This window comes from Rhinolophus sinicus, chromosome 2 (genome assembly GCF_057876585.1).
Source record: "Rhinolophus sinicus isolate RSI-liver-muscle chromosome 2, RSI-T2T, whole genome shotgun sequence".
NCBI lineage: Eukaryota > Metazoa > Chordata > Mammalia > Chiroptera > Rhinolophidae > Rhinolophus > Rhinolophus sinicus.
Window position 1 is genome coordinate 47,372,417 of NC_142502.1, and position 23,152 is coordinate 47,395,568.

At 42.8% G+C, this 23,152-nt stretch overlaps 1 protein-coding gene across 2 annotated transcripts in view; it reads right to left on the reverse strand.

Annotated features, from left to right (window-relative positions):
• SOBP (sine oculis binding protein homolog) overlaps window positions 1-23,152 on the reverse strand; it is a 162,307-nt gene that overhangs the window by 11,982 nt on the left and 127,173 nt on the right. For both annotated transcript variants that reach the window (XM_074333361.2, XM_019735036.3), the window contains one exon: window positions 7,935-9,887. In XM_074333361.2, the coding sequence (XP_074189462.1) occupies window positions 7,938-9,887 (1,950 nt within the window). In that variant the 3' untranslated portion in view covers window positions 7,935-7,937. The remainder of the gene's footprint in view (window positions 1-7,934; window positions 9,888-23,152) is intronic.

Consider the following 23,152-nt stretch of genomic DNA (forward strand, 5'->3'; position numbering starts at 1 on the left):
ACCAGAAAGTGGTATTTTGCCAACCATTAAAGAGTGTGAGCCCCAGAGGCCAGTGGTCAGTTTGAAATTTATAACCTCTGAAAGCTTAAATAGTTTCTGAGTGTGGAAATAGTTTTTTTTCCCCTTCTCCTTTTTTTCATATTAAGTGTATACATAGGATACCTATGATAAAGACAGGACCCTATGTCTTAGTTTCCAAGATGGCTGAGGCGAATAGTAAAGCATTCAACCTACCCCCCAATAAACTGTCCCTAACGCATTTCCGAGGAATAATATGACGCTTTCAGTTCACAAGGACACCAATTCAGATCCAACACTCTAATGGAAAGCTTTACTAATTAGTCTTAGGGTAAGAAAAAGAAGTGGGACTCAGTACAATTCAAGTTAAACGTTTTACCTTTGGAGGACTAGGGAAATTTTTTTTTTTTTTAAATCACAGACAACCAGCTCTGTTTAACGACTTTTCATACATTTAAAAAATAAGCTGAATCTACTAAACACTGCATTTGAATTAAAACCAGAAAAGCAGGAAGAACGTGCATGTGTGCTACAGTGACTTCACCCTGTATCTTCTATATATAGTGACACTCAGACACCACTCAATTAAAGTATTCTAGTGGGGGAAAGCTTTTGGATAAAGTACTTAAAAATGGCTTATAAATATTTAAAGTATAAGCATCTAACAAATCATAATGACAAAGTTTTACATTTAACCACATGTGCTCCAAATATCTTGAAATTATTCTAAATATTGGTTTAAAATATCAAAAGGTCTTGTTGATGGGATGCAGAACTTTGCAGAGAAACTTAAACCCGATCATTCTTGCTCCCACAACACCCAATCTGCACAATTTTTAAAGTGTGTGAGTGTAGATCTCCTTAGAAAAAGATCATGTTACAGTCTGAATTTCCAAAACAAGAGTTGAAGAATGAAATATAGGGTTTCCCCTTCTCTCACCAAATGCAGCTTAGCCACTTTGCTTCCAGATAATTTGTTATTGTAGGTTGGCTCAAATTTAAGACAGTAACATTTTAGAAACACTTGGAGAACTAAGCCAGCTGCAAGGAGGATATCATTACAAATTGAGACACATGTTGTATGGGAATACCATTCATTTTCGATACCAAAAACATGTCTAGGGAAGCAAGCCATGCAAATGAAGAAGAGATATACTTTTTAATTGCAGCTTTCTGGACGTTAGGTCAATGTTTCATATCAAAGGAGTCCATAAAGTGTGTTTCTCCCTTTTGTTCTTTAAACGCTATCAGTCACATTCTTACTTCCTTTTTTACAGAAAACAAACACAGCTTGCTAGCAAAGAAAGACAACAAACCAGAGGTTCAAAAGGGGAAATGATGAGACAACCATCTGTGCAGGCAAATATGTGGATGGAGTGAGGCTGGGGAACGCGGGACAGCTTTGCTTCGTCACTGTCCTGACCTGTGGAAAGGCAGCTCTGCTCTCGTGTTCCCTTCTCCCTATTCCGAGTTGTGCATTTGGGCAACGTGGTAAAATAGCACAAGCACGGTGTTGCTTATGGCCATAGCTTGGTCCCAGGAGCACAGAGTTAAGAGATCTCAGGGGCAACTTGACTGGTTTCCATTTAAGAACGTTTAGTACAATTGAGAGTTATTTTAAAACACAGAGAGACTAATTCCAAGTTTTTGTTGTTATTGCCCTTTGCTTTTGCTCCAGTCATTTTTACTAGAATCTTTTACAGCACCCCTAAAATAATGTGTGTGTGTGTGTGTGTGTGTTCCCTCCTTATTGATGGCCTCACATTCTCAATCCTTACCCCACCCTATGTTTTCTCAAGCAGAATGCTGTGGAAATTCACAAATTGGGAGAACTCTACGTGGTTAGTTTTTAGAGCTGGCATCCGAGATGGCATTTATTCCTTTTCTTTGAGAATGGGACCCTGTTAAATGATGCCAATGCTACATTGTTTATCTTTTAAAGCTAATTTGTTTCTCTGAAATGGATTCCTTTGATGCTTTTGAGGCATAAAAAAAAGTTTACACATGCAGAATACATCGCCTTAACGTGCATCCACATAGTAGTAACTGTTGTGCATTTAAAATGGCAACTGACGAATACAAATAATCTGCCCAGGACAGGGTGAAGGGAAATAGAATGGTCAGCCTCTGTCCCTTGGGCACAATCTCTTTGACAAGAGAGTCTGGCAAAGGCAGTGATGGGTGGAGGTACGTGTTCCACCACCACATGAGGTAAGTGTTCCATGCTGTAGTGTATTTTGGTCTTCAAACACCTCTGCCCCTCCGCAACGCTTGTCTGAACGAACATAGGTGTAAGTGATTGAACCATGATGCCCAGGCAGCCGCTCAGGCCAGCGAGGGAGAGATTCATTAGACATCAGACAAGGAGCTTGTTTCCAATGCCCTTCTGAGCATTGGCTTGTTAATAGCTGGTCGGATGCACACACCATTCTAAGCACACTCTGTCCAGGTGAAGAAGCTAGGGAGCTGGGGAGAATGGAGAGCGCCCCCAGACCTGGCCACATCAAAGCCCTGGTGTTGACTGAGCTGTCCACTTCTCGGACTAGATCTAGCCATCCACTCCCTTGGCCTCAACAACTGAAGGACGTCTCCCTGCACAGTGTGAACTTGGCAAGTCCAAGTGCTGGGGAAGTATCTAGCGTGTTTCTTCTCTTGTTTCCCTTTTCTTCTTTCACCGTGGGTACTCACAGGGTCTGATAACTTCAAGAAAAGCCTATAATCTATAACCTTGGCGTATTGTCACCAAGGCACTCTTACGGAGGCTAGTGCTACCTTATGTAGTTGCATCAATGACTGGGCAACATACAGTCCGCAGGAAAAAAAACTGTGAAAAATAAATTCTAGCTTTTAAGGGAAACTTACAGTTAATTCAGTTTCCTCAGAGTAACAAGAAAAACTCCAGCTCTGATATTGCTTGGTGATAATATAAGGTAATCCTTCAGAGATGTAAGGCAAACTTTTCCTGAAGTCACAATCTATGGACCTCTCCTCCCAAGAAAATGCCTCTGTGCATAGGCGCATAAAACTTTCCACCAAGTTCCAGAAGGAATTGCTACAGGCCATCCACGGCCTATTCCACAGAGCCGGGAGATCAGCTTTAGGGGGAGGCCACGTGGATCAGAAGGCCTGGAGATCAGGGCAGTGACGAGCACTGCCCTTGATGACCTTGAGGGTGAGTTCCTCTTTCTAGTTTGTACACTAAGCACTTCTCTTGCTTCACCCTAGTCCCAGCCCTGCTGAAGGGAGAGGGTATGGCTACATCTGCAAGAAATAAATACCCGGTCACACATGTCATTTTCCTATTCCATCATAATAGCATTGGAATAATATCTAAAAGCCAGATGCTTGCACATGAAAACCCTCCTTCTACCCCCTTGTCATAAGGGTTAAAATAGACCCAGCAGCGTTGAATGAGATGCGTCCAAGGCCGATCTTGACTGTTTATTCCAGAAAACTCTCCTCTATGAGTCTGAAATGATCACAGCAAGCAATCTGCCAGGCTGTCACCCCTCACGTGCATATGACGCCAACCTGGGGGTTTCTTGCTGGCTCTCTGAATGACCTATACCCAGAACTGGACAGCCATCTGAGTCCTGACAGACAGCCAAAACTTTAACATCAAGGATTATGTTTGCAATTAACGTTTCCAAATATCAAGTACTGAACATTAAAAATCTCAAGTCTGGCATAGGATCCACACAACCCATTTATATTGATTTCACTTTCAGTTTTTCTTCTTTTCTTGCTTTAAAAGTAGGCACCCATAGAAGTATTTCAAATGCACGGATGGACTTGACTTCCCAAGTAGCCTACTACTCTTAGCCAGAGAAACTAAACTGGCAAAACTTACCTGTCACCTCCACTTTTTGGCTTTCCTAAGGAGGCGAGCCCCCCATCCTTCTCTTGAAATAGTCCTTTCTGGGATCGTGGCCCCATGACCAGACTAATCATTAAACTCGAAACTCCAAGAAGCCAAAATTACCTGCCTCCTCCAGCTCTCCTGGAGAAAACTAAAAGTGGAAGGAAACCCTGTTGCTGAGGCTGGGGGAGCACCTTGGAACTGGGGCCAGGGAAAAGAGTCTCATATTTTCTTTCTGGTTTTAGAAACATTTCAGAATTTTGGGAGCCACACAGGTGGGAAGTTGTATGGACTTGTTGCTCCTCGGGAATGGAAAAAGTGAGGGTGAAAGGGTTACTCATGATACACATTTTTTCCATTGATTATTTTACTTAAAGAGAATATGTCATTTCCCTGGAAAATCGAGGAGGGGGGATAATTTTCTTTTGAATATCTTCAAACATTTGCAAATGGTTACTCTGAACTCCCCAATGTACCATAAACAAGTGTAAACTGTAGAAATTCAGAAAATGTACAAATACAAACAGTTATTCCCAAACTCTAAGGCAAAGACAGAGAAGGGAGTATTTCATTTATAAATGGAATTCTTTGTGGCTAGAATCGTTTGGGAAATGTTTATACATTGTTTTCCTTATTATTTGGGAGGATATTTTTTCTAGCTTACAGAAGCTACAGAACTGGTATTTGGAGTCTTAAAAGTTGAAGATTAAAGGAAGTTTACAACTTTTAAAATTTTTGACTAAACTTAATTGGTTCTGCACCTAGGAAAATGTCTGCCTATTAAAATAACTTGTAATCATATCAACAAACAAGAATGCATAAAGTCAGGTAATCAGGAATAGAGTAACTTCAAGATGGAAATATATATATATATATATATAATTTGGCAAGAACTAGCAAATATGATTACTTCTTTGAAGATAATTGTAGTTACCTGGATTATTGATTTCAAAATAAAGTATGCTTTGAATACAAATAAAACTATTTTAAAAATAGTAATACAGTATGAGAATGGTGGCCTAGTGAAAAGAATGAAGAACCCCAACTGAAGTTACTGACAGACTTTCCTATGAGAAATAATATAACGTCACCTATAGCATATGGAGAAATCACTCACCTGCACCTCACCCACCAACCTCAGCCCAGGTTTGTTTTTGGTTTTCAATACTTTCCACTTTGTCTTAAACTGGTCACCAAACAGTGTTCACTGTCAGGGCACAAAAGCCATGCAGTCCTTTATTTAACAGATGCATTTCCAATTTCTGCAACCACACAAATGGGCTGGGTTTCTGACGGCAGAGAACAAACCCAAGCACCACAGGTGCACAGAAGATCAGGACGGGTCAGAGAATGTGAGTGACTTATGGCAGGTTGAGACTGTGCTTCTGAGGTGACATGGAACTACAGAGGGCAAGAGGAAACGGGATTTAGCGGAGGAGAGGCGGTCCTTCCCCCATCTTAAATCACTTGCCTTGTCACCCCACTGTAGCTGGCAAAGCCTGACTGTCTCTGACTTTAGAGAAAAGCTGTAATTTCTTGAGGGACCCATCATAAAAAGAACTCTCTGATCTCAAGGGGATATGGGCTATTTCATCATTGCATCTTCTGAAATTGGCTAAAGCCAGGTTAATATTTTTAGTAACGACTCTGGTCTACACACAAGGCCCTCGCCTGATTCTTTATTCAGAAACATGTATCATCCAAATAGCCATCATATATTTCATGCCTTTATGTTCTTTTGGCCCCATGCTACTTATGGGCTAGTGCCACTATTCTTGACCTGGTCACTTCTCACTGCAGTAACAGTAGTAAAATCTTTCACCTTCCCATTCTTCATGTCATTTGAATGAGTGATATTCGAATGTGTTTAAAATTACAATTCCTGATGCTTTCTAGGCTTTCTAAAGGCCATCCCTTTTTTGTCCCACATCTTCCCATTAGTCACTGCTTTGTGAACCAGCTGAAATTACTCTGGTGGAGAAATCAGGGGCATTTTCAATGGAGGTGACAATGAGAAGGCTGAGGCCATCTGTCTTCAAACAGCAGAACTTGTACAAGCAAGAAGGCATGGTGAACTGATTTTTCATATCCTGCTCTTACTGGCAAAGCCATCAATGGAGAAGGAAACCTCAAACTATGATGGTTGAGAATTCCCTCTTGTACCGCCCAACAAGCCTGCTTGCTCTGGCTCTATGCTTCCCAGGCAAACTCTGGCTATAAGTTAGGTACATGCCAATATAAATATGCTAGACTTAGAGGTAATGGTCTGGACACGTCACACCAAGTGTTCTGGTCCACACTTATATTTTCCACTGTGGAGTAATGGGTTGGTATTCTAGGCCTGTAGTTGTTGCTGCTCAAAAAACAAGAATTGAACACTGTCAAAAAAAATTGAATATTGTCTAAGCAAGTAGAGAAGTTGGTAGGTAAGCTTGGGTTTTCTTTAGGAACTTCCACCAAGACAACGGAGGTGGATAAAAGAATTTTAGGGTCATAAAGGGACCAATTAGCCAATTCTTTTAGAGTGGTTTAAAGAAAGTATAGTTCTAGAATCAGACAACCTGGATTTGAATCACGACTATGCTTACTAACTTGGTGTTCTTGAGCAAGCTACTCGGTTTCTACGTCTCAGTTTCCTCACCAGTAAAATGAAGATACTAATAACTGTCGTATGGCTCTGAATACAGATAAATACCACTGAGAAATACTTAGAAGAGGGCCTATACATATCGACGTGAGAAACTGTTCTTCCTACGAGGCCCACTTCTCCCAGGCCTCCTTCCTCCCAGGGTTTACATCCCCACTGACTGTAAATGCCTCGAGGGCAGCACTGCGTCACATTCACCTTTGTATCTCCCAGCTCCTGGAAGGAGCTGTGCACAAGTTAGGTACTCAATAAATGTTCACTTCTCTTCCCTTCTTCTGCATATACAATTAATACATCTCAAGTGAAAGTCAGCCTGTTTGCTGATCTCTTGGATAAAGGGGAGAGTTTGGGCTCTGGGTTCAGCGGGCCTGAGTTGAATACTGGTTTCCCCACTCACCAACTCTAATTTGGGCCACATCTCACCTTCCTTCTTGGTAAGAAGATGCAGTTGATGCCTATTCCAACAGGACTGGCAGGACGATCAAATGAGGCCACATCTGGGTATAGCGGGCATGTCACACATGCTAGTTCCCCTTCCCCTTACGGAAATTCTGGACGCATTATCAGCATCTCACTTGGCATTAAGGAAGATTCCCCCACTGAGGTCAGAAATGTGCATGGCCACCCACATCAGCAATGTGGCCCTTTTCCCTGTCAAAGCCTCCCGCAGTCAGCAAAGGGGAGCAACCCACCGGCTAAGCTGAGGAGTCCAAAAACTGGGAGAAAGCAAAGCTGGTCAGTGATGCTTGAGACTTGCCCTGGGGAATGCTGGTTGGTGACAAAATGAAGGAGAAGATCCCATGAACAGGAGCTATGGGTCACTGTTCTAACACCCTGCCATGCAAAGAGGGCTTAGTGACTTGGGTTCAGGTGGCATAAGCATGTACAAAGGTTAGTTTTTATTCTCATCTTGCAAATAAAATCCCGTGGTTATGGAGAACATTTGTTGAGTTTGGACCTTCTGCTAATGAGTCTAGTAGCTCCAGAAAGTTGCCCAGCTCACCTTTTACCACAGCCTAATAACCTCATGACTGCGTTATTTACCGGGCCCCAGGCAATCTCTCCTTCCTTCCTACCTCTTCCTCTTCTCCAACAGGGTGAATTACAGAGATGAGCATAATAATAAAAATGTAATTAAGGAGACAGTTTTCCAAGTCAGGCTCAAGACTGGGCTTTACTATTAAGTAAGTGACCTTGGGCATGGTATTTACATGCTGTGAATCAGTTTTCTCAGCTGTAAAATGGGAACGATGTTGGATCAAAACGATGCTAGAGTGTGACTACACAAGGCGTACTGTAAACCATGTAAGGTAAGATCATGATTCTCAATTCAACGCTCTCGCCTCTGCCTTGCAAGCAGGAAGGAGAGGTGCACTGGCTCGTGCGGAGAGCCCCGGTGGACATACAAACCTTTTACTTATTCTGATTTCTAATTCGGAGGCACCTCCTTTTGAGCGGAGGCTCCAGGTCCTCGGGCCCGGCGCTGAGCATGGGCGAGGAGATGATGCAGGGCGCCATGGCAGTCTTCTCCGCGGGTTTTGGCACAGGCTGGATAACGCAGCCCGTCTTGGGCAGCATCCGCAGAGCGTACGCGTGGTCCTCGTCCGCGGGGTTATTAAGGTTCGGGTCTGACTTGTCGCCCCCCGCCAGGGCCTCCTCCCCCATCAGCTTTTTGGCTGCCTCCCCGTCCAGGTGGCAGTTGGAAGCACAGTTGTTCTCCTTGACGGACTCCAGCTCGCTCACCGCGGGCTCCTCAGGCGACAGCAGCTTCTTGGGGGCCGCGGGCAGCGGCGGCGGCGGCGGCGGGGGCTGCTCTGGTGGCGGCTCCGCGATCTTGGCGCCCTCGGCGACGGCGCCACGCGTGCCGTTCACGATGACATTGCAGGCCGCGGCAGCCTCGGGGCCCGCGGGGGCTCCTGGGCCTGGGTCGCCGGCGGCCGGGGGGCTGCAGTGCCCGTCCCTGCAGCCGCCGCAGGTCCTGCGCTCCGCGGTACCCGGTTCGCGCTCCGCCTTAACGTGCGCGTGTAACGCGCGATGGATCACGTTGTGCAGCCGGGCCCGGTGGCCCACCGTCAGGTCGATGACGCCGTCCTGCGGTCCCTGCAGCACGCCGGGGAAGCCGAGTTGGCCGCCCGCGCCCGGGGGGCTGCCAGCGCGCCGCGTCAGGTCCACCACCTCGCCCCGGCCGTGCTCCGCGAGCGCGGGTGCCAGGCTCAGTGCCCGGCCGGAGCAGCCGGGTGGCGAGTCAGCGGATTTGGATGAGCCCTGCTTGGAGTCCCGGGGGGACAGGGAGTGTCCGCCTGGCTTGCCTCCCGCTGCCGAGGAGTCGCCAGGGGCGCTCGGAATGAAGTTCTCCCCGTTGCTGGAAAATCCGTTGGGGGGCTTGGAATCATTGACGTGAGGGATGGGAATAGGGATGGGGATGGGCACGGGCAGGGGCACGATCACGGGGTATGGCACGAGCAAAGTGGGGGGCGGCACCAGCGGGGCGAGCGACGGCAGCCCGAAATTCATCATCTGGGGCACCGGCATCGGGCCATTTGGCATCATGCTCACCGGAGGGAAGGGGAGACTCGGCAAGGGCGCGCCCGGGGGCGGCGGGGGAAGCAGGCCCGGGGGGTTTCCGGGCATGGTCGGGGTGCTCGGGGGGTGAATGTGGGGCGATAGCATGGGCCGGTGCATGGGACTGGAAGTGGGGCCCAGGTTCCTGGGGCCTCCTGGCGGGGGCCCGATGCCCGGGAGCATGGGATTGGACAGAGGGCTGTTGGGGTTGGAGGCGTGGTGCGGCGGCCCGCGAATGAAGGGTGGGCGGATCTGCTGCATGATCTGCTGTTCCATGAAGATGGGCAGCGGCACTGGGCCCCGGTTGGTCATCACCATGGGAGGGCTGCGCGGCGGGACGCCGAGGGGAGGCCCGATGCTAGCAGGCGGCTGGACTGCGACGGGAGGGATGTTTGCAGTCTCGCTGATAGGCATGGACTTGGGCACCGGCGTGGGGATCTTAGTGACAGAGCAGTTGGCAGTGTCAGATGGAGAGACGGTGGTGGACGCCGCTGGGCCAGGGCCCTGGCTTTGGCCAGCTGCAGCCACTGGGGAGGGGGCCTTCCTCCGAGCATCTGTTAGAGGAATATTCCAAGAGTCTGGAGTGAGCAGCTGCACCCCGGTACCTTCTGCTTTATTTTCCATGGGAGGGTGTAATGTGCTGCACAGCCCAGCTGGAAGATTGGCCTGTGTCTCTTTGTAGAAAATGTCCATTTTGTATTGATTGAGACATTTTGCACTGCAGAACTGAAGCCTTCTTTCCCCGTCCCCAAAATCCAGGTATTCTTTTGTGTGTCTTATGTGCTTACACCAGTCACATACCTACAACACAGTAATAAAAAGAAAAAGGTAAGATAAGCAATTTCCTTGGGTAGATAGTGTTTCATGTTTCATGTGAAGGTTCTTTCAAATTTTATCACAATTTTTCAAACAGACTGAAGTGTTTCCTTCTAAAAGGTAGAATTCTTAAATGTTTGTACAATGATTTCTCATTGGAAGCCAGAATTGCTTTATAAAATATTAACTCTTCAGAACAGCAATTATCCCAATCTCCTATTTAAAAAAAAAAAGAAGAAGAAGAAGAAGAAATTGTGTTGTCTCCTTTAAGGTGGATCTGACAAAAAGGAATAAATATACCTGCCCACACATTTTCACTTGTCAAAGAGGCTCATTGTAAATGCAAATCTAAATAGTTTTGGAGAGAAGGATTCTCCAGAAAGTTCAGCGGGTTTTGAAATATAGCCCCTTAAAATTCTCCTCATGCAGAGTCACTTTACACTATTGACTGTGCTCAATAATGCAGTTGGAAAGGGTGTGCTGTGTTAACCAATAACACAAAGCACTGAACATCATTATGTCTGCCTTCCAAGGGGAAATTTGGAATTAGTCATGAAGTCTGTGTGAGGTTTAGCTATTCCCAACCTGTGATGTTGCAGCAAACTAGAATTATTTTTTTGAGCTGTTTGCCCACTCTCTCTTAGTAGTCAGAATTTTTGGTGACATTACTTGGCACACAGGCTTATTTAACAACTTTTCAAACACCAGAGAACATTTTCCAAAAGTTGTTATGACTTCCCCCCCACCTCCCTTTCAAATCTACTCCTGGCAAAAGAAAGGCATCACCAAATTTATTTTAAAATTGGGCTGCAGAACTAATTAAAGGCTGAGAGCTTTTCCCAATTGGAAATCACTAGACATCAAAGTTCAAAAAATAGTCATTCTCAGCTTCAGAACCCATTACTTTGGAGAAATTATTGTGATTTCATTAACACATTAATTTTGCAACACCATCAGCTCTCACAGATGGTGAAGACATGATCTACAATTCAAATATGACTCTTGTTTGCACAAATGTCTTCCCTTCATATGGCATTTTAAACAAGAATTAATATGAGTAATCTTGCCATAGCTATAAACAGATAAACAGATGTCAAAATTTTCAATAGTTCTTTCAGTGCCTTACTTTTTTGACTGAACATTACACAATCTTTTTTACTATTATCCTTTTTTTCTTTCTTTCTTCCTTTCTTTTTTTTTCTTTTTTCTTGTTTCCTTATTTTTTATTCAGTCATTTCTTTAGCACTCAATCCATACGGCAGTAAAGGAAGAATTCTGAAATGCAGTGCAATGGTGAGTCCATTGAATCTGAGTTTCTCCTCACGAAAGCACTGGTTCCAGTATTGCTCTAAATAGAACCCTGTTTTTGTTGAGGAGTGTGTCTGCTGTTCCCTTGTTGGTGCATTTTTTTTTTTTTTAACTATGGTAAACAGATAGCATTAAAAGATGATGAATTTTAATAATGATTGGTCACATTAACAATGCAAAAACAACATATGCTGGGCATTTGATTACTCATCTCATTTAACTCTCAGCTTTCCTTGATTGTAAACAGTGGTGGCATGCTAGTGTATGACTGTGGGTGCACACATTCATGACAGATGTGGGTCTGCAAGTATAAATTCACTCTTTCCTTCTCACTTTTTTTTTCACTGATACTTGAAGGTAATATACTTGATGGTATGAGATTGAATAAGAAACACTTATTGGCACACAGTTATTTGTTTGGTCTCATATCGAATTCCTCTTTCAAAATACCTGTAGCCAAAAAAATAATTTCAATGCTAATATACTCCTGTGTTTCACTGCAGTGTTTCAGGTTTCTTCAGAATTAAGGGAAGTGTTTTTTTTATCATAGTTGAGATGTCTAGTTTACAAACAAGTAGAGAATTGCTTCTGATGGGAAGAGACACACTGAATCTGTCAGATCCTCAAAATTCTCATCTAGATAAAGATTAAATAAACTAGTAGTGAAAATTTTACACATGAAAGTTATTATTTTTAAGATCTGATCATTTTTATAAAGTGAATATATAAGGATGTGACATTAAATTCCAATAGGAAATAAAGCCACCTGATTCTATTTTAGTATTAGACATCCATAGAAAGCCTAAAATCTAAGTTTATAAGCTTGAGGTGAATAATCAAATGCAGTTTCTTTAGTCATGAACTAAAAAATACTATCAATGAATTAAATCAATTAAAATAATATACCAAAATTTCTGGCATATTTCCTTTGGATCTTTTTTTTAACCATAAAGGGAAAGAGTTTTCTGAAATCCCTAATTGGTTTTTAAATTACCAGAATGAATTACTTGCCTCCAGAGGATTCTTCTGTTTCCTCAAGCTAAATATTTTCCATTGGAGTCACAAAAAATAATCTAAATATAACTTAAATATTCTTCTGTCACTTCCTTCACTTTCAATAATTCAGTGATGAATAAGAAATGTTCACAGATCTATCCCCATTATCAATTGAAAATTCTCTACCATATTTTATCTATTTCCACATAAAAAGAATTACAGACATCAAAGTTCAAAGCAAAATTCTATTTCATCAAACTTTCCGGTTAAAGGAAAGTACTAGTACTTAATCACTTGTTTTTTTTGCAACAACCCCAAAGTGCTTCGGTAATAGTGTGACAGTTTATGATTTTCTCATTTTGGATAATATGAGTATGAATGTGTGTGTATCCTTGCCTTCTTACATTTCAATTCAGAACACTGATCTAAAAATACAGAAAAGCAATTTTTCTGAGGAAGCAAAAAATTATTAGAGAAAAAAATTGTCACTTAAGAAATAATATATCAAGTCTGTCTTACAGGACACATCAGTTAAGATGAGGTCAATGAATTTATGGCACAAATGGCTATATCATGTGAGGCAATAAAATGCAGTACCATCATTCATTCTACATCTAACTAATGACACACTTCTAGTAATTAAAGATTTCATCATAAGAGCCAGAGCGGATTACTTAAGATTTAGTAGTTAGGTGAAAATATATACTGGAGATCTCTCTCTCTCTAATAAAATAACATTTACATATCCATGAAATACACAGCATGTGTCTCATAAACTATGGTTTTTCTGAATTGTGGTGTTATGAGGTATCCTTCCCTTCTTTTTCCATAGAAGGCTTTTTTTCTTTTTTAACTTTATGAGGCATTATGTTTTCCTTATTATGCCAGAAGCACCAACGTCCCTTCAGATATTTTAAGAGATAAAGATTAAGATGTGTAGAGCTCAACTCACTGGGCTCTGGGATGATTTCCCCTAAGTCCACCCCAGATTTGTTTCTGTTGGAATCTGGCCCCTTTGGTTCCACTTCTCTCCCTAACAGGTCCCAGATTGGACTGAACTGCGGCTGACGCTGTTTAACGATGGCAATCTAGGGACCGAACAATCAGCTCATGCAACACCACTGGGCGAGACAGCTGAAATGCTTCGTATCACAAATACATAACGTATCACCAGGACGACAAAAAGATCACAAAGGAGATAAACAAATGCGTATTCCATTCAAGCCTATAACAGCAGTCCTCAAAAAGATTAAATTCACCTTCCTGGGATGTGTCCAATTCTAAACAACAGAATGAACATTTCCTTTAGTCCATTTAGACTATTTATATTTGGGTGGCTGGCTGCCAGGGTAGTACTTATAAGCTCAGTGGCCTGATAGATTCACTCCTTTCCTGTGAAATAAATGTGTGGCAACCTACACCGCTGAACTGCTCAAAAGACACTGCCTCAGCAGAAATATCACTTGCTCTTGATATAAGAAAACTGAAAGGCAGGACTTCTGGTTCCTATAACTCTTTCCATCTTGTGTTACCCCTGGAAAGAAAGGAAGCTATTCATGTTGGCAACTGAGCCTTATTTTTATATAAACGTCCAAAGTCAAAGCCAAAGTATGCCATGAGGTTACCCACACGGGCACAATATATACATTCTGTTGGGCTTAAGGGAAGATTTGAGTGACTGGGGGAGGGGGACAGCATTTCTAATTAACCCATTAATACCCTGTCAGCTATGGGAGTGAAGTTCATCCTTCAGTGGAACCCACCACTGCTTTCTGAGTAACAATTTGGCATCAGGCAATATTTAATTAAGAAACCCTTTTGCTGAAATCTTTCTTATCTGGGTAAAGACATTTTTAGCAATGGAACAATAAAAAGATATTAGCAATCCCCTGAAGGCCATCAACAATTTAAGAAAACAAAACAAAATCTTCACATGCTTCTGACTTTCCACAACATAGCACCAGGCAACAACTCAGACGTTGTAGCTCCTTAAGCAAAATTGTAAGTTGCCATAAGAGGCTGGTCCCTTAGATCTCGGCCTGCTAAATGTGGCATTGATCATGCACTCCCAGCCCCCTCCAAAAAAATCATGAGTTCACTTAAGAGTGAAGTAAAGGATGATGGAGAGACATGGACAGGGGGTGGGGGAGGACCAGTTATTTGAAGGGTTTGCGGTCGGCCCCACCTGTAGGTAGACACCTTAGAGCATGAGTGAAGAGCCTCAGATTGACCCCACCTGAACATTAGCTTCCGGCCTGATCCTGGAGTCCCATGGTCCCAGCTCAACTGTTCCTCTGGGTTTAGACAATGCCTCCCTCAGGGCACTTGGGTGGCAAAGGAGGCTATGGCAATCACGTGGGATTTGGAGTCAGAAGATGTGGGTTTGAGCCTGGGCTCCATTATTTACTAGCAGTGCAATCTTATGAAAATCTCAGCTTTGGTTTTTCATCTGTGAAATGGAGCTAATCGTCGTAACAAGTAAGGCTTGCATGTCAGCCTATCAATAAGCTTGTTGCATAATTTATTTTTTCAGTCCCCCGTGTTTTCCCCATAGAGGTTGAGGTCCCAGGAACATCATATGTTTAAGTTCATTTTACCTTAATGGAAGGATATTTCTATGGCAGTGTGAGGAGGGAAAAGAAAATTTCTATCCACAGCTTTCCTTTGAGCATGCGTGTTTTTGAGATAGAATGGAGCATGCTTCTCTCTGGGCAACTGCATGCTATATCTCAAACACCAGCCCCCCACCATGCTTCCTAGGAGATGTTCCCAGAGGTAACATGACAAGGAACTGTGTACCAGCAACCCACCATCCTGAGAAGGCTCTATTTAACTCCTGCCGAGCCCTCTTCTTTTTCCAAGGCCAGTCATTCTCTAATTCAAGCAAAAGCTGATAAAGCAGCATGGCTTTGGAAATCAGCGTTAAACCATTAAAATGAATAATTCCTCTCAAGCTCAACTGCTGTTTGAATAGTGGAAGCCATAAACTGTGCTATTCATGTTTTATTAAAAAAGATAGCTGATGAATGATCTGCTTGACTCGTTACATGGCAGAACTATCTTCCAAAGGAAGGGCGAGAGCCACCGTGTCTATCACATGCCGTTAAGACAGGATGACCCAAGCCCCGCATGGCAGAACGCCAGAGGATGGGACTCCATGTAATGGAAAGGGCCACATCAAAACCTGATGGGGGAACCAAGCCCACCATTCCAAGTTTCCTTGCAAAGTTGGATTAGAGAGTGAAGGAAGGAAATCATGACTTAGCCCCAGATATGTAACGCCATGCAGAAATCAGGACTGGAATTTAGAACCAGCAAGGGTTATTGTTTTTGTTTTTGTTTTTGTTCATAAGCAAATTCATGGAGAAATTCATTTTCAAAATATGTTTTCTACAGAATTAGATTCCAACATGATGATATTTGCTACACAGTTCTTTTTATTTAAGAATTTTACTGGGTTTTTCGTTTTGCTTTGTAGTTTGAGAGCCTCCCTCTCTTTCTCTCCTCTCTTCTCTTCTCTCTCCTGAAATGGTATTTGGAACTCAAGGAGAGGCTAACGAGCATCTTCGTCAGAATTGAAATTTTCATTAGAAAACTGCCCTGTAGGAACTTTATACCATGACTCAAGTTCTACTTATCTTGCAAGTTATAAGCTGGATTTCAGAAATTTGGGCCCAGGTCACCAAAGTAGATCCTTCCCTTTCACATGTGCCATGAGCTTTGTAAGGCAGAGCAGAGATGGGCTTGGTTCAGGATTTCCATGAGTGTTGACAAATGGGCTCAATACTGGCCCAAGTCTATGTCTACAGCCAAAGCAAGAAACGGGATCCTGGCCTGTATTCAGTGACCGTGGGTCCATCCTCACAGCCAAACACAGGATTCAGAATGTGATTTCTCCCTGTGGTCTGCTGTGTTAGGTTGCCTAACAATATTAGCATATCATCACAAAACTCTGCTTCATTTTAGCTGGATAAAATGTAACTTACATCTTCTTAACATAAGTCATCCAGATGGAAACTGGAAAATTCAAACATCGGAAAATCTGGTCTACCTGGTGCCAAATGTCTGCCTCTCTGTTTTCAAGTTATTTGGCCCTGAGAGGACACAGAAATAGCCCAAAACATCTCAGAGCAACAAAAGTTAGCCTTGAAAGGAATCTCCGAGATCCTTTAGTCGACTCCTTCAGCTTCAGTTCTTGGTGGGGACAGGCACTTAATCACTCTGAGCCTCAACTGCTCAGCTATAAAGTGAGATCATCAATAGTGACAGCACTCCCCGGGAAACGTGAGGAAGAAAGAACCAGCAAGTGACTGCAGACATGGAAAATATGCCACATAAAAGCAGAAAGTGATGTCCTACCCCATTTCCCATTGTCATGGTGCTGCCATGCCCCATGACTCCATTTTCTCTCCTTTTTATTACCTCCAGATATTATAACGATGACTTGTCCTGAGAATTTGCTACCACATAATCCAATTTATTCATTCATAAGTGAACATTTATTGAGGGCCCATGTGTCAGGCACTGTACTAGGAACTGGGGCTATGAGTTAAATAAGATGTATCCGTGACCTCATACAGCTTATTTTTTGTTTTGTTTTGATTTAACCATCTGCACATTTTTGTTTTTTATTTAACCATCTTTGCTTCAAACTGAAGCTTAAGAAAAAACTGAGCTTCTATTTATAATGCTTTTATTTATTCAAAAATAAGTGCTGAGCTGTGCTCAAAAAGGCACTGGACTGTGAACCAGTGTGGGAAAAATTCAGTACCTGCCCTCAAGGACCTCAACATCTGTCTATTAACAGTCATGGGAGAAATTTGCACACACGTCCTCCCCTCCAGTAGTACTCCATACCCCTTCCATTAATAGACATGTTCTAAAGGTTAAAATTCAACAGTTTTCAACTAAAAAGTAGTCAACATTTTACTCTCCCAATATCAAACTCCCCTTTGTTCTGACTCTTTTTTTTCAAATGTACATCTGAATTTTTTTCAGATTTGTATTCGCCTTGTTTTTGGTAACTCCCCTTGTTTTCAAAATATATATTTCAATCTCTTTTCAAATGTATCTTTGATCACTTTTATCATTGTTCTCTCTGTTTTCTAAATGTATACTTGAATATTTGAAGTCTCACTATTTGTGACTATAAGAGACCCTTCTCTACCTGAAAAAGTTGCAGGCAGGGACCTTGGGTTACACTTGAGTATAAAGGGCGACCTATCAAACTGATGTGTTAAAATGTGAAGTGTGCTAGCTATCTGACTTCTATCGGTAGTCATTCACCTCATTCATTTCTTCCTTCATGAAGACTTTATGAAAAATCATGTTTCAAAACACGTGGCTTTAGTTCAACAACACAGCTAATCATATATCAGTGGTGGAAAATTTTGGAAGGTTTGCTGTTATCTGTGATATTTAAAACCGTCTTTTGTTTTCTAGGGATTTTATTTGAATCTGCCTCCCAGCCTCCTCACCTGCCTGGGCTGTGTCTTGGCATTGGCGATGGGCAGCACCACTGAAATGCCGTAATACCACGGCTGTGTGTGGGTGGGTGGTCCAGGTCAAGGACACTGTTGGGCAGAATTAGCCTCTCTGGCAGTTCTGCACCTCAGCTCACTCTCTGGCTGCTTCTTGAAGGTTTACAGCTGCTCATGGTGACCTCTTATTCATTTATCAACGATCTACTCGTCAATACCGATTGCTTGGAATCTGCCAGGCACCTGACTAAGGACTTTACTTGCAATGCCTCATTCAGCCCTCCTTTAACAGTCTCTTGCACATTTCTCTGTTCCCTGGGTTACAGGCTGCACCAGCTCCTACTTGTGGATGGTCAAGATTGCCCCACTTCAGCCCAGGGTGGCCATCTCTGCCCAGTCCTCAAATTTCTCCAGGACATTCCATTGAAAATTATGGCTTTTATTATAGTGCCCACTGGAAGCCCCAATTTGATGTAATAATAATAGATTATCCTAGTAACAATAGCTAGCATTATAGAAGCACTAGTAACCATGCTAAATGTGTTATACGGATTAACTCATTTAACCTCCACAAGAATCTTATCATATAGATAACTGGGGTTTAGGCAGGTTAAATAACTTGCCCATTTACCTACACAGATAATAGATGGCAGATCCAGACTCTAACATAACCCATCTTGCTTCAAAGACCATACAGCCCCCACTATGTCAAGGATTCTTTGCATTTTTTTCCTTTAAAGCTACAGAATTAAGATGGTCGACTAATATTTGATAATAATTTTGTTTTGAAATTCCAGAATTTCATTGCGACCTCTAAGGAACTCCATAGGTCAAGCCCAACCTGTCTCCTCCAGCAAGCTTAGGTTTCCCTCTCCACATAGATGGTCCTCCAGGTGGTACTCATACTTTCTGTGCAGGGAGAACCATCCAGAACTACCTACACAACCAAAGAGTGATTCACACAATAGATACCTTTCTCCTTTGCACTGACTTCTCCTGTGGTAGGAGGGTTGCAGTATAATTGCAAAGCCCTGTGCAGCCTGTTTCGTTGTGAGACAGCTTTAATTATTAGAAAGTTCAACCACTCCACGTCCCTGTCAGCTTCACCCACTGATAGTGGTTCTGTTCACCAGGGTCTCCCAGCACAGGACAATTCCTCTTCCAGATCTCAGCCTTTCAAATAACTTAAAAGGAGCCACCATATTTTCCCCAGATTGCTGTCCTGTGCCTTTTACCCAGGCATACACTTCACCTTGGTAATGCCCCTCTTAAAGAGTGGAGCCCAGAATGGAACGCAGCAGTCTGACTGGCACAGGGTCCAGGGTACGCGCCCCTCCCTCACCTAGGATACTATGCCTCCACTAATGCCATCCAAGAAAGCATGTGCTGTTTTAGCAGTCAGATCCCGCTTTTCAGTCTTTGCTTTTTACAAACAAACATTTATTAAATTCCTGTTATGTTCAAAGCTTGAAGCTTTCACTTTTCTACTTTAATTCTGACAACAAATTTGTAAAGGAGCTTCCGTTTTTCTCATTTTACTTTAAAATGATAATATGCTTCCTTCCCCTGAGCTCTCACAGCCTACAAATAGTGGAGCCAGGACCCAGATCTAGAACTTCCAAGCCATCCTCTTTTCACTCTACCATGCTGCTTGCTTCACTCCGAGTTTCTGGTAAACCAAAACCCTTTTTCTCCTAAGTGCTCATCAACCATTTGTTTAATGATATATTCGAGGACTTTTGAGGGTAAGCCATCAAGCCTTCTGGTCCAGAGTTTCAGAAATCATAAAGTCTTTCCCAATTTTGAAAATTTGGTCAACATTTGTCCACTTCTGTCTTTTAGAAACTCTTCCCATTCATCATGATAGAGCAAAGATGATCTAAAAGTAGATATGAAATTATCTACAAATTCCCTCATTAGGTTGGGAGATCTAAATTTGCTTAGTGTAGCAGACGGTCTCTTTTTGTCCCCAACATGGGATTCATAGCCCTCTTTATGGCATCTGTCCTACCTTTTACAGTCTAGAGAACATTCTCATTATGGAGACAATGGAAGGAAAGCAAATAAAAGTTGTCCAGCCCTGCTTTCTCACCCTCTTTTGGTAAATATTATACCATGTACTCTAAATGTTGATCTATCCAATTCTAATTCTTGTTCCTTCTATGAGCACAGTCCTAATCGCTCCTTTTATTACCTTGCACAGCTCCCCCAAGGGTTCAGCCCCTCATGCACCCTAACCTTCCTGACACAATATTCATTTTCAGAATTTTCCACCCCTCGGTTGCTCCCCCATTCCCACAAACTATCCTGAGTCTCTGAGTGTGGGACCAAATCCACCTTTCTTTGGAATATTAAAAACAAACAAACCAAAAAAAACCCTGCTTTTCTAAATTCTAGGGAACGTGGGTGATCATATCCAACATTCTCTGCCATTGCACATTCCAAGATGGCAGGTCACTTCCCCTCTCCATCCATATACCAAGCGTCTCTTTTCTATATTAACGAAAGTGGTGGTCAAAGTAGGATTCCTCTACTGCTTCTCTACCTCCTCAGAACTATCCACAAGGCATGGGAAGAAGGATCTATTGCTTTGCTTTTAAGAGAATGATATCTTTAGCAGATATCTACATAAATGGTCCCATATCTTGCTTCTTTGCTAATTAACCAGTTTTTAATGTCTGCTTCAGATTTTGTACTTGATACCCCAAAATAACTCTTTTGATGTTTCCTTTTATTTTCCTAAAATTTGCATCTTGCATTTGCCCTCAAGTGAATGGATTGCCATACAAGGATATATCTTCCTGAACCGTACCCACCTACTAGATATGTTGGTGAGACATATTGTCTTATATCATATTTCTATGCATTAGCTCTAGTATAAGCATACCCTCCCCTCAAGTCTCAGTGGTGTCTCTGCAATTGTTTTTATCTTTTTTTTGCCCACAATCCAAGGTACCTTTGTCCTTCCCACTCTCTACATTGGCAGAGAGATGTCAGAAGCCATTTGTTTATGCCCTCATGACTTTGTTTACATTTACGCTTGAGAAGGAACGGCCTCTTCTTCACTACCCACCTCTCCCTGTGTCATACCTGCTGCCTTCGTTGTGTCCAGTTTTAGAGGTTTATTGAATAGTTTTTGCCTCTCTTTTGTACCTCACAACTTAAAGTTTTTCTGATGAGATCCTTAAATCTCTAAATATAATACATTCTTCCCAATTGTCAATCAATGCCCCAGGCTTTTACTTTTCACTTGGTAAGCAGCATAGTTTGGTGAGGAAAGTGGTGGGCTAGGAATCAGAAAATGCAAGACCTGCCTACCCTGCAACTGTGGGTCCTGCTTCTGTGCCATTTGGCCCTCGGTCTAACTTCAAGGTCTGCTGTGAGGATCAAAATAAATTGTACAAATGAAAGCACTCTCAAAAATATAAAGTGCCATATAAATAGAGATATCTTAATTTTATTATAGATGTACAAGAATAATATTTAGATTTAAAAAAAATACAGAGCCAACTGATCTACCTACATTCTACTCTACTTATCCATGATTTTTCTATTAAATCTCAGTTATAAAAACACAAAGAGTAAATCCACTATTATTAACTTTCCTATGATGTGAACTTTTAGGTAAAAAGCATCGCACAAAGAATAAAACCCAGAAACCCAAATCAACAAAACACTGGATCCCCAAATTCTCCACCGTATTTCTAATGGCCTGTGGAATGTTTGACAGCAACATAATTGCAATAATGAGGAGGCTTGCCCGCCAGGTTGTGGTCTTAAGCTCTCTACAGGTGTTTTAGCCCTAGGCTCAGCTTCAGGCCAGTACCAGTCACCCAGACCAGAGTCACCAATGGTATCCCTTATGCTCAGTCACGTACAAATGTGACATTTATGGCATCTGGTGCATAATGCTGCAAATTTAAAAGGCCGAGAGTGCTGGGCTCGCAAACTTGGGGAAACGAAATAATTTAGGTTGCCTATTGTCTTTCTAGTTCATTAAAACCTGTGTGAGGGTGCCCACTTGGTGATAGTTTCTTAAGTATCTAGGGAGGGAGGTGCTGGACTGCTTCTGATTTCGGATCTACATGTTGGTTCTTTGGTCTCTGAAAAGCTTCCTGGATGTTTGTGGACAGTTGGTTTGCCCAGTTCTCTTCCTTCTTTGTTCTATGGGTGTAGCCATCCTGCTGTGACAACTCCCTGGGTAAGAGCCAACAGTCCACTACTGCTAGGTTCTCCACCAAGCATCCCTCTTACAACTCTATCCTCATAAGCAAATCCTGGGTTAGGCCAACCCAATCTCCCCATCTAGGCTGAATGTCTGATGCACTAAATGGTGTGAAGCAAGACAACCTGGGATGAAGATAGGTATTTGTACATATTTAAACACACCTGTTATTTAAATAACTCCTTTCTTCCAGTAAATTCAAGTGGCTCACTAGACACTTCCACAATACCACTTACTGGAAGTCTGTAAAAAGACAAGCAGCCAGATAACATAGCTTATTTTAGAGATAAGTAAATTATGACTAGCAACAATTATATATCAAATGCCAGTATTTGGGTAAAGCCCCCATCTCATAACCCCTGTATAACTAAGTACATCATTCTTTGTTCTACTCTGCAGAAGGAAACAAAATGGAGAAGAATACTTTCACCTGACCATCTATACAACTAGACGCTTGGCTCCTGGGTGAAAAGAGAAATGAGTATGACAGAGGTGCCTAATCCAAACAGATCTGTGCAGTGGGCCTCGGATCTGGTGAGGTACAAAAGAAAGGCATATTGGAGGGATAATCTAAATATGTGAGGCTGGGTGGAACCCTCTTTTCGTGCTTAGTATCAAAGGGTGAAATAAGAGACATTGAATAGATTCTGCTATATCAAGGCATACCCTTGGTATAGTCTGGCATGTGCAGAAGTGGGGAGGAGCAGAAAAAGGAAAGAGGAGAAGGAAAAGAACCATGTACTAACTACCTTTGTATCAGCACTGAACCCATTGGCTGCTAAATGCCTGCCATGGCCACAGACCCACTGCTTCCCTGGCCACAGCTGCCTGGACCCAAAGACACCTTCAGACAATGGTGTGGCTCTGCTTAATGAGGACAGAGTAAGTCAACAAACCAATCAGAATTTCTTCTTTGGGAAGTTGGGAATCAAGATAACTCCAAGAGACTGAGCAGTGGTGGGGAGAGTGGTCATGGAATAAAGCCAGAGGATCACAGAAGACAGGTCATAGCCAAAGCCGTGTGGCAGTATATATGACAAGGTAGAGCAAGGAGAAGGGGGCTGGAAGTGGCAGGAGTAGACGTCAAGTGGCAGGGAGTTGCAAATTGGTAAAAGGCTAAAGCAGGAGGCAATGATACCTGCTCCTGGGCGGCAATAAGACGGTCTGGGTGCCTGGTTATTAGCAGTGTGGGACCATATTTGCTGCCAGAACAATTGCCCATGCTCCATGGGGACAGGCAG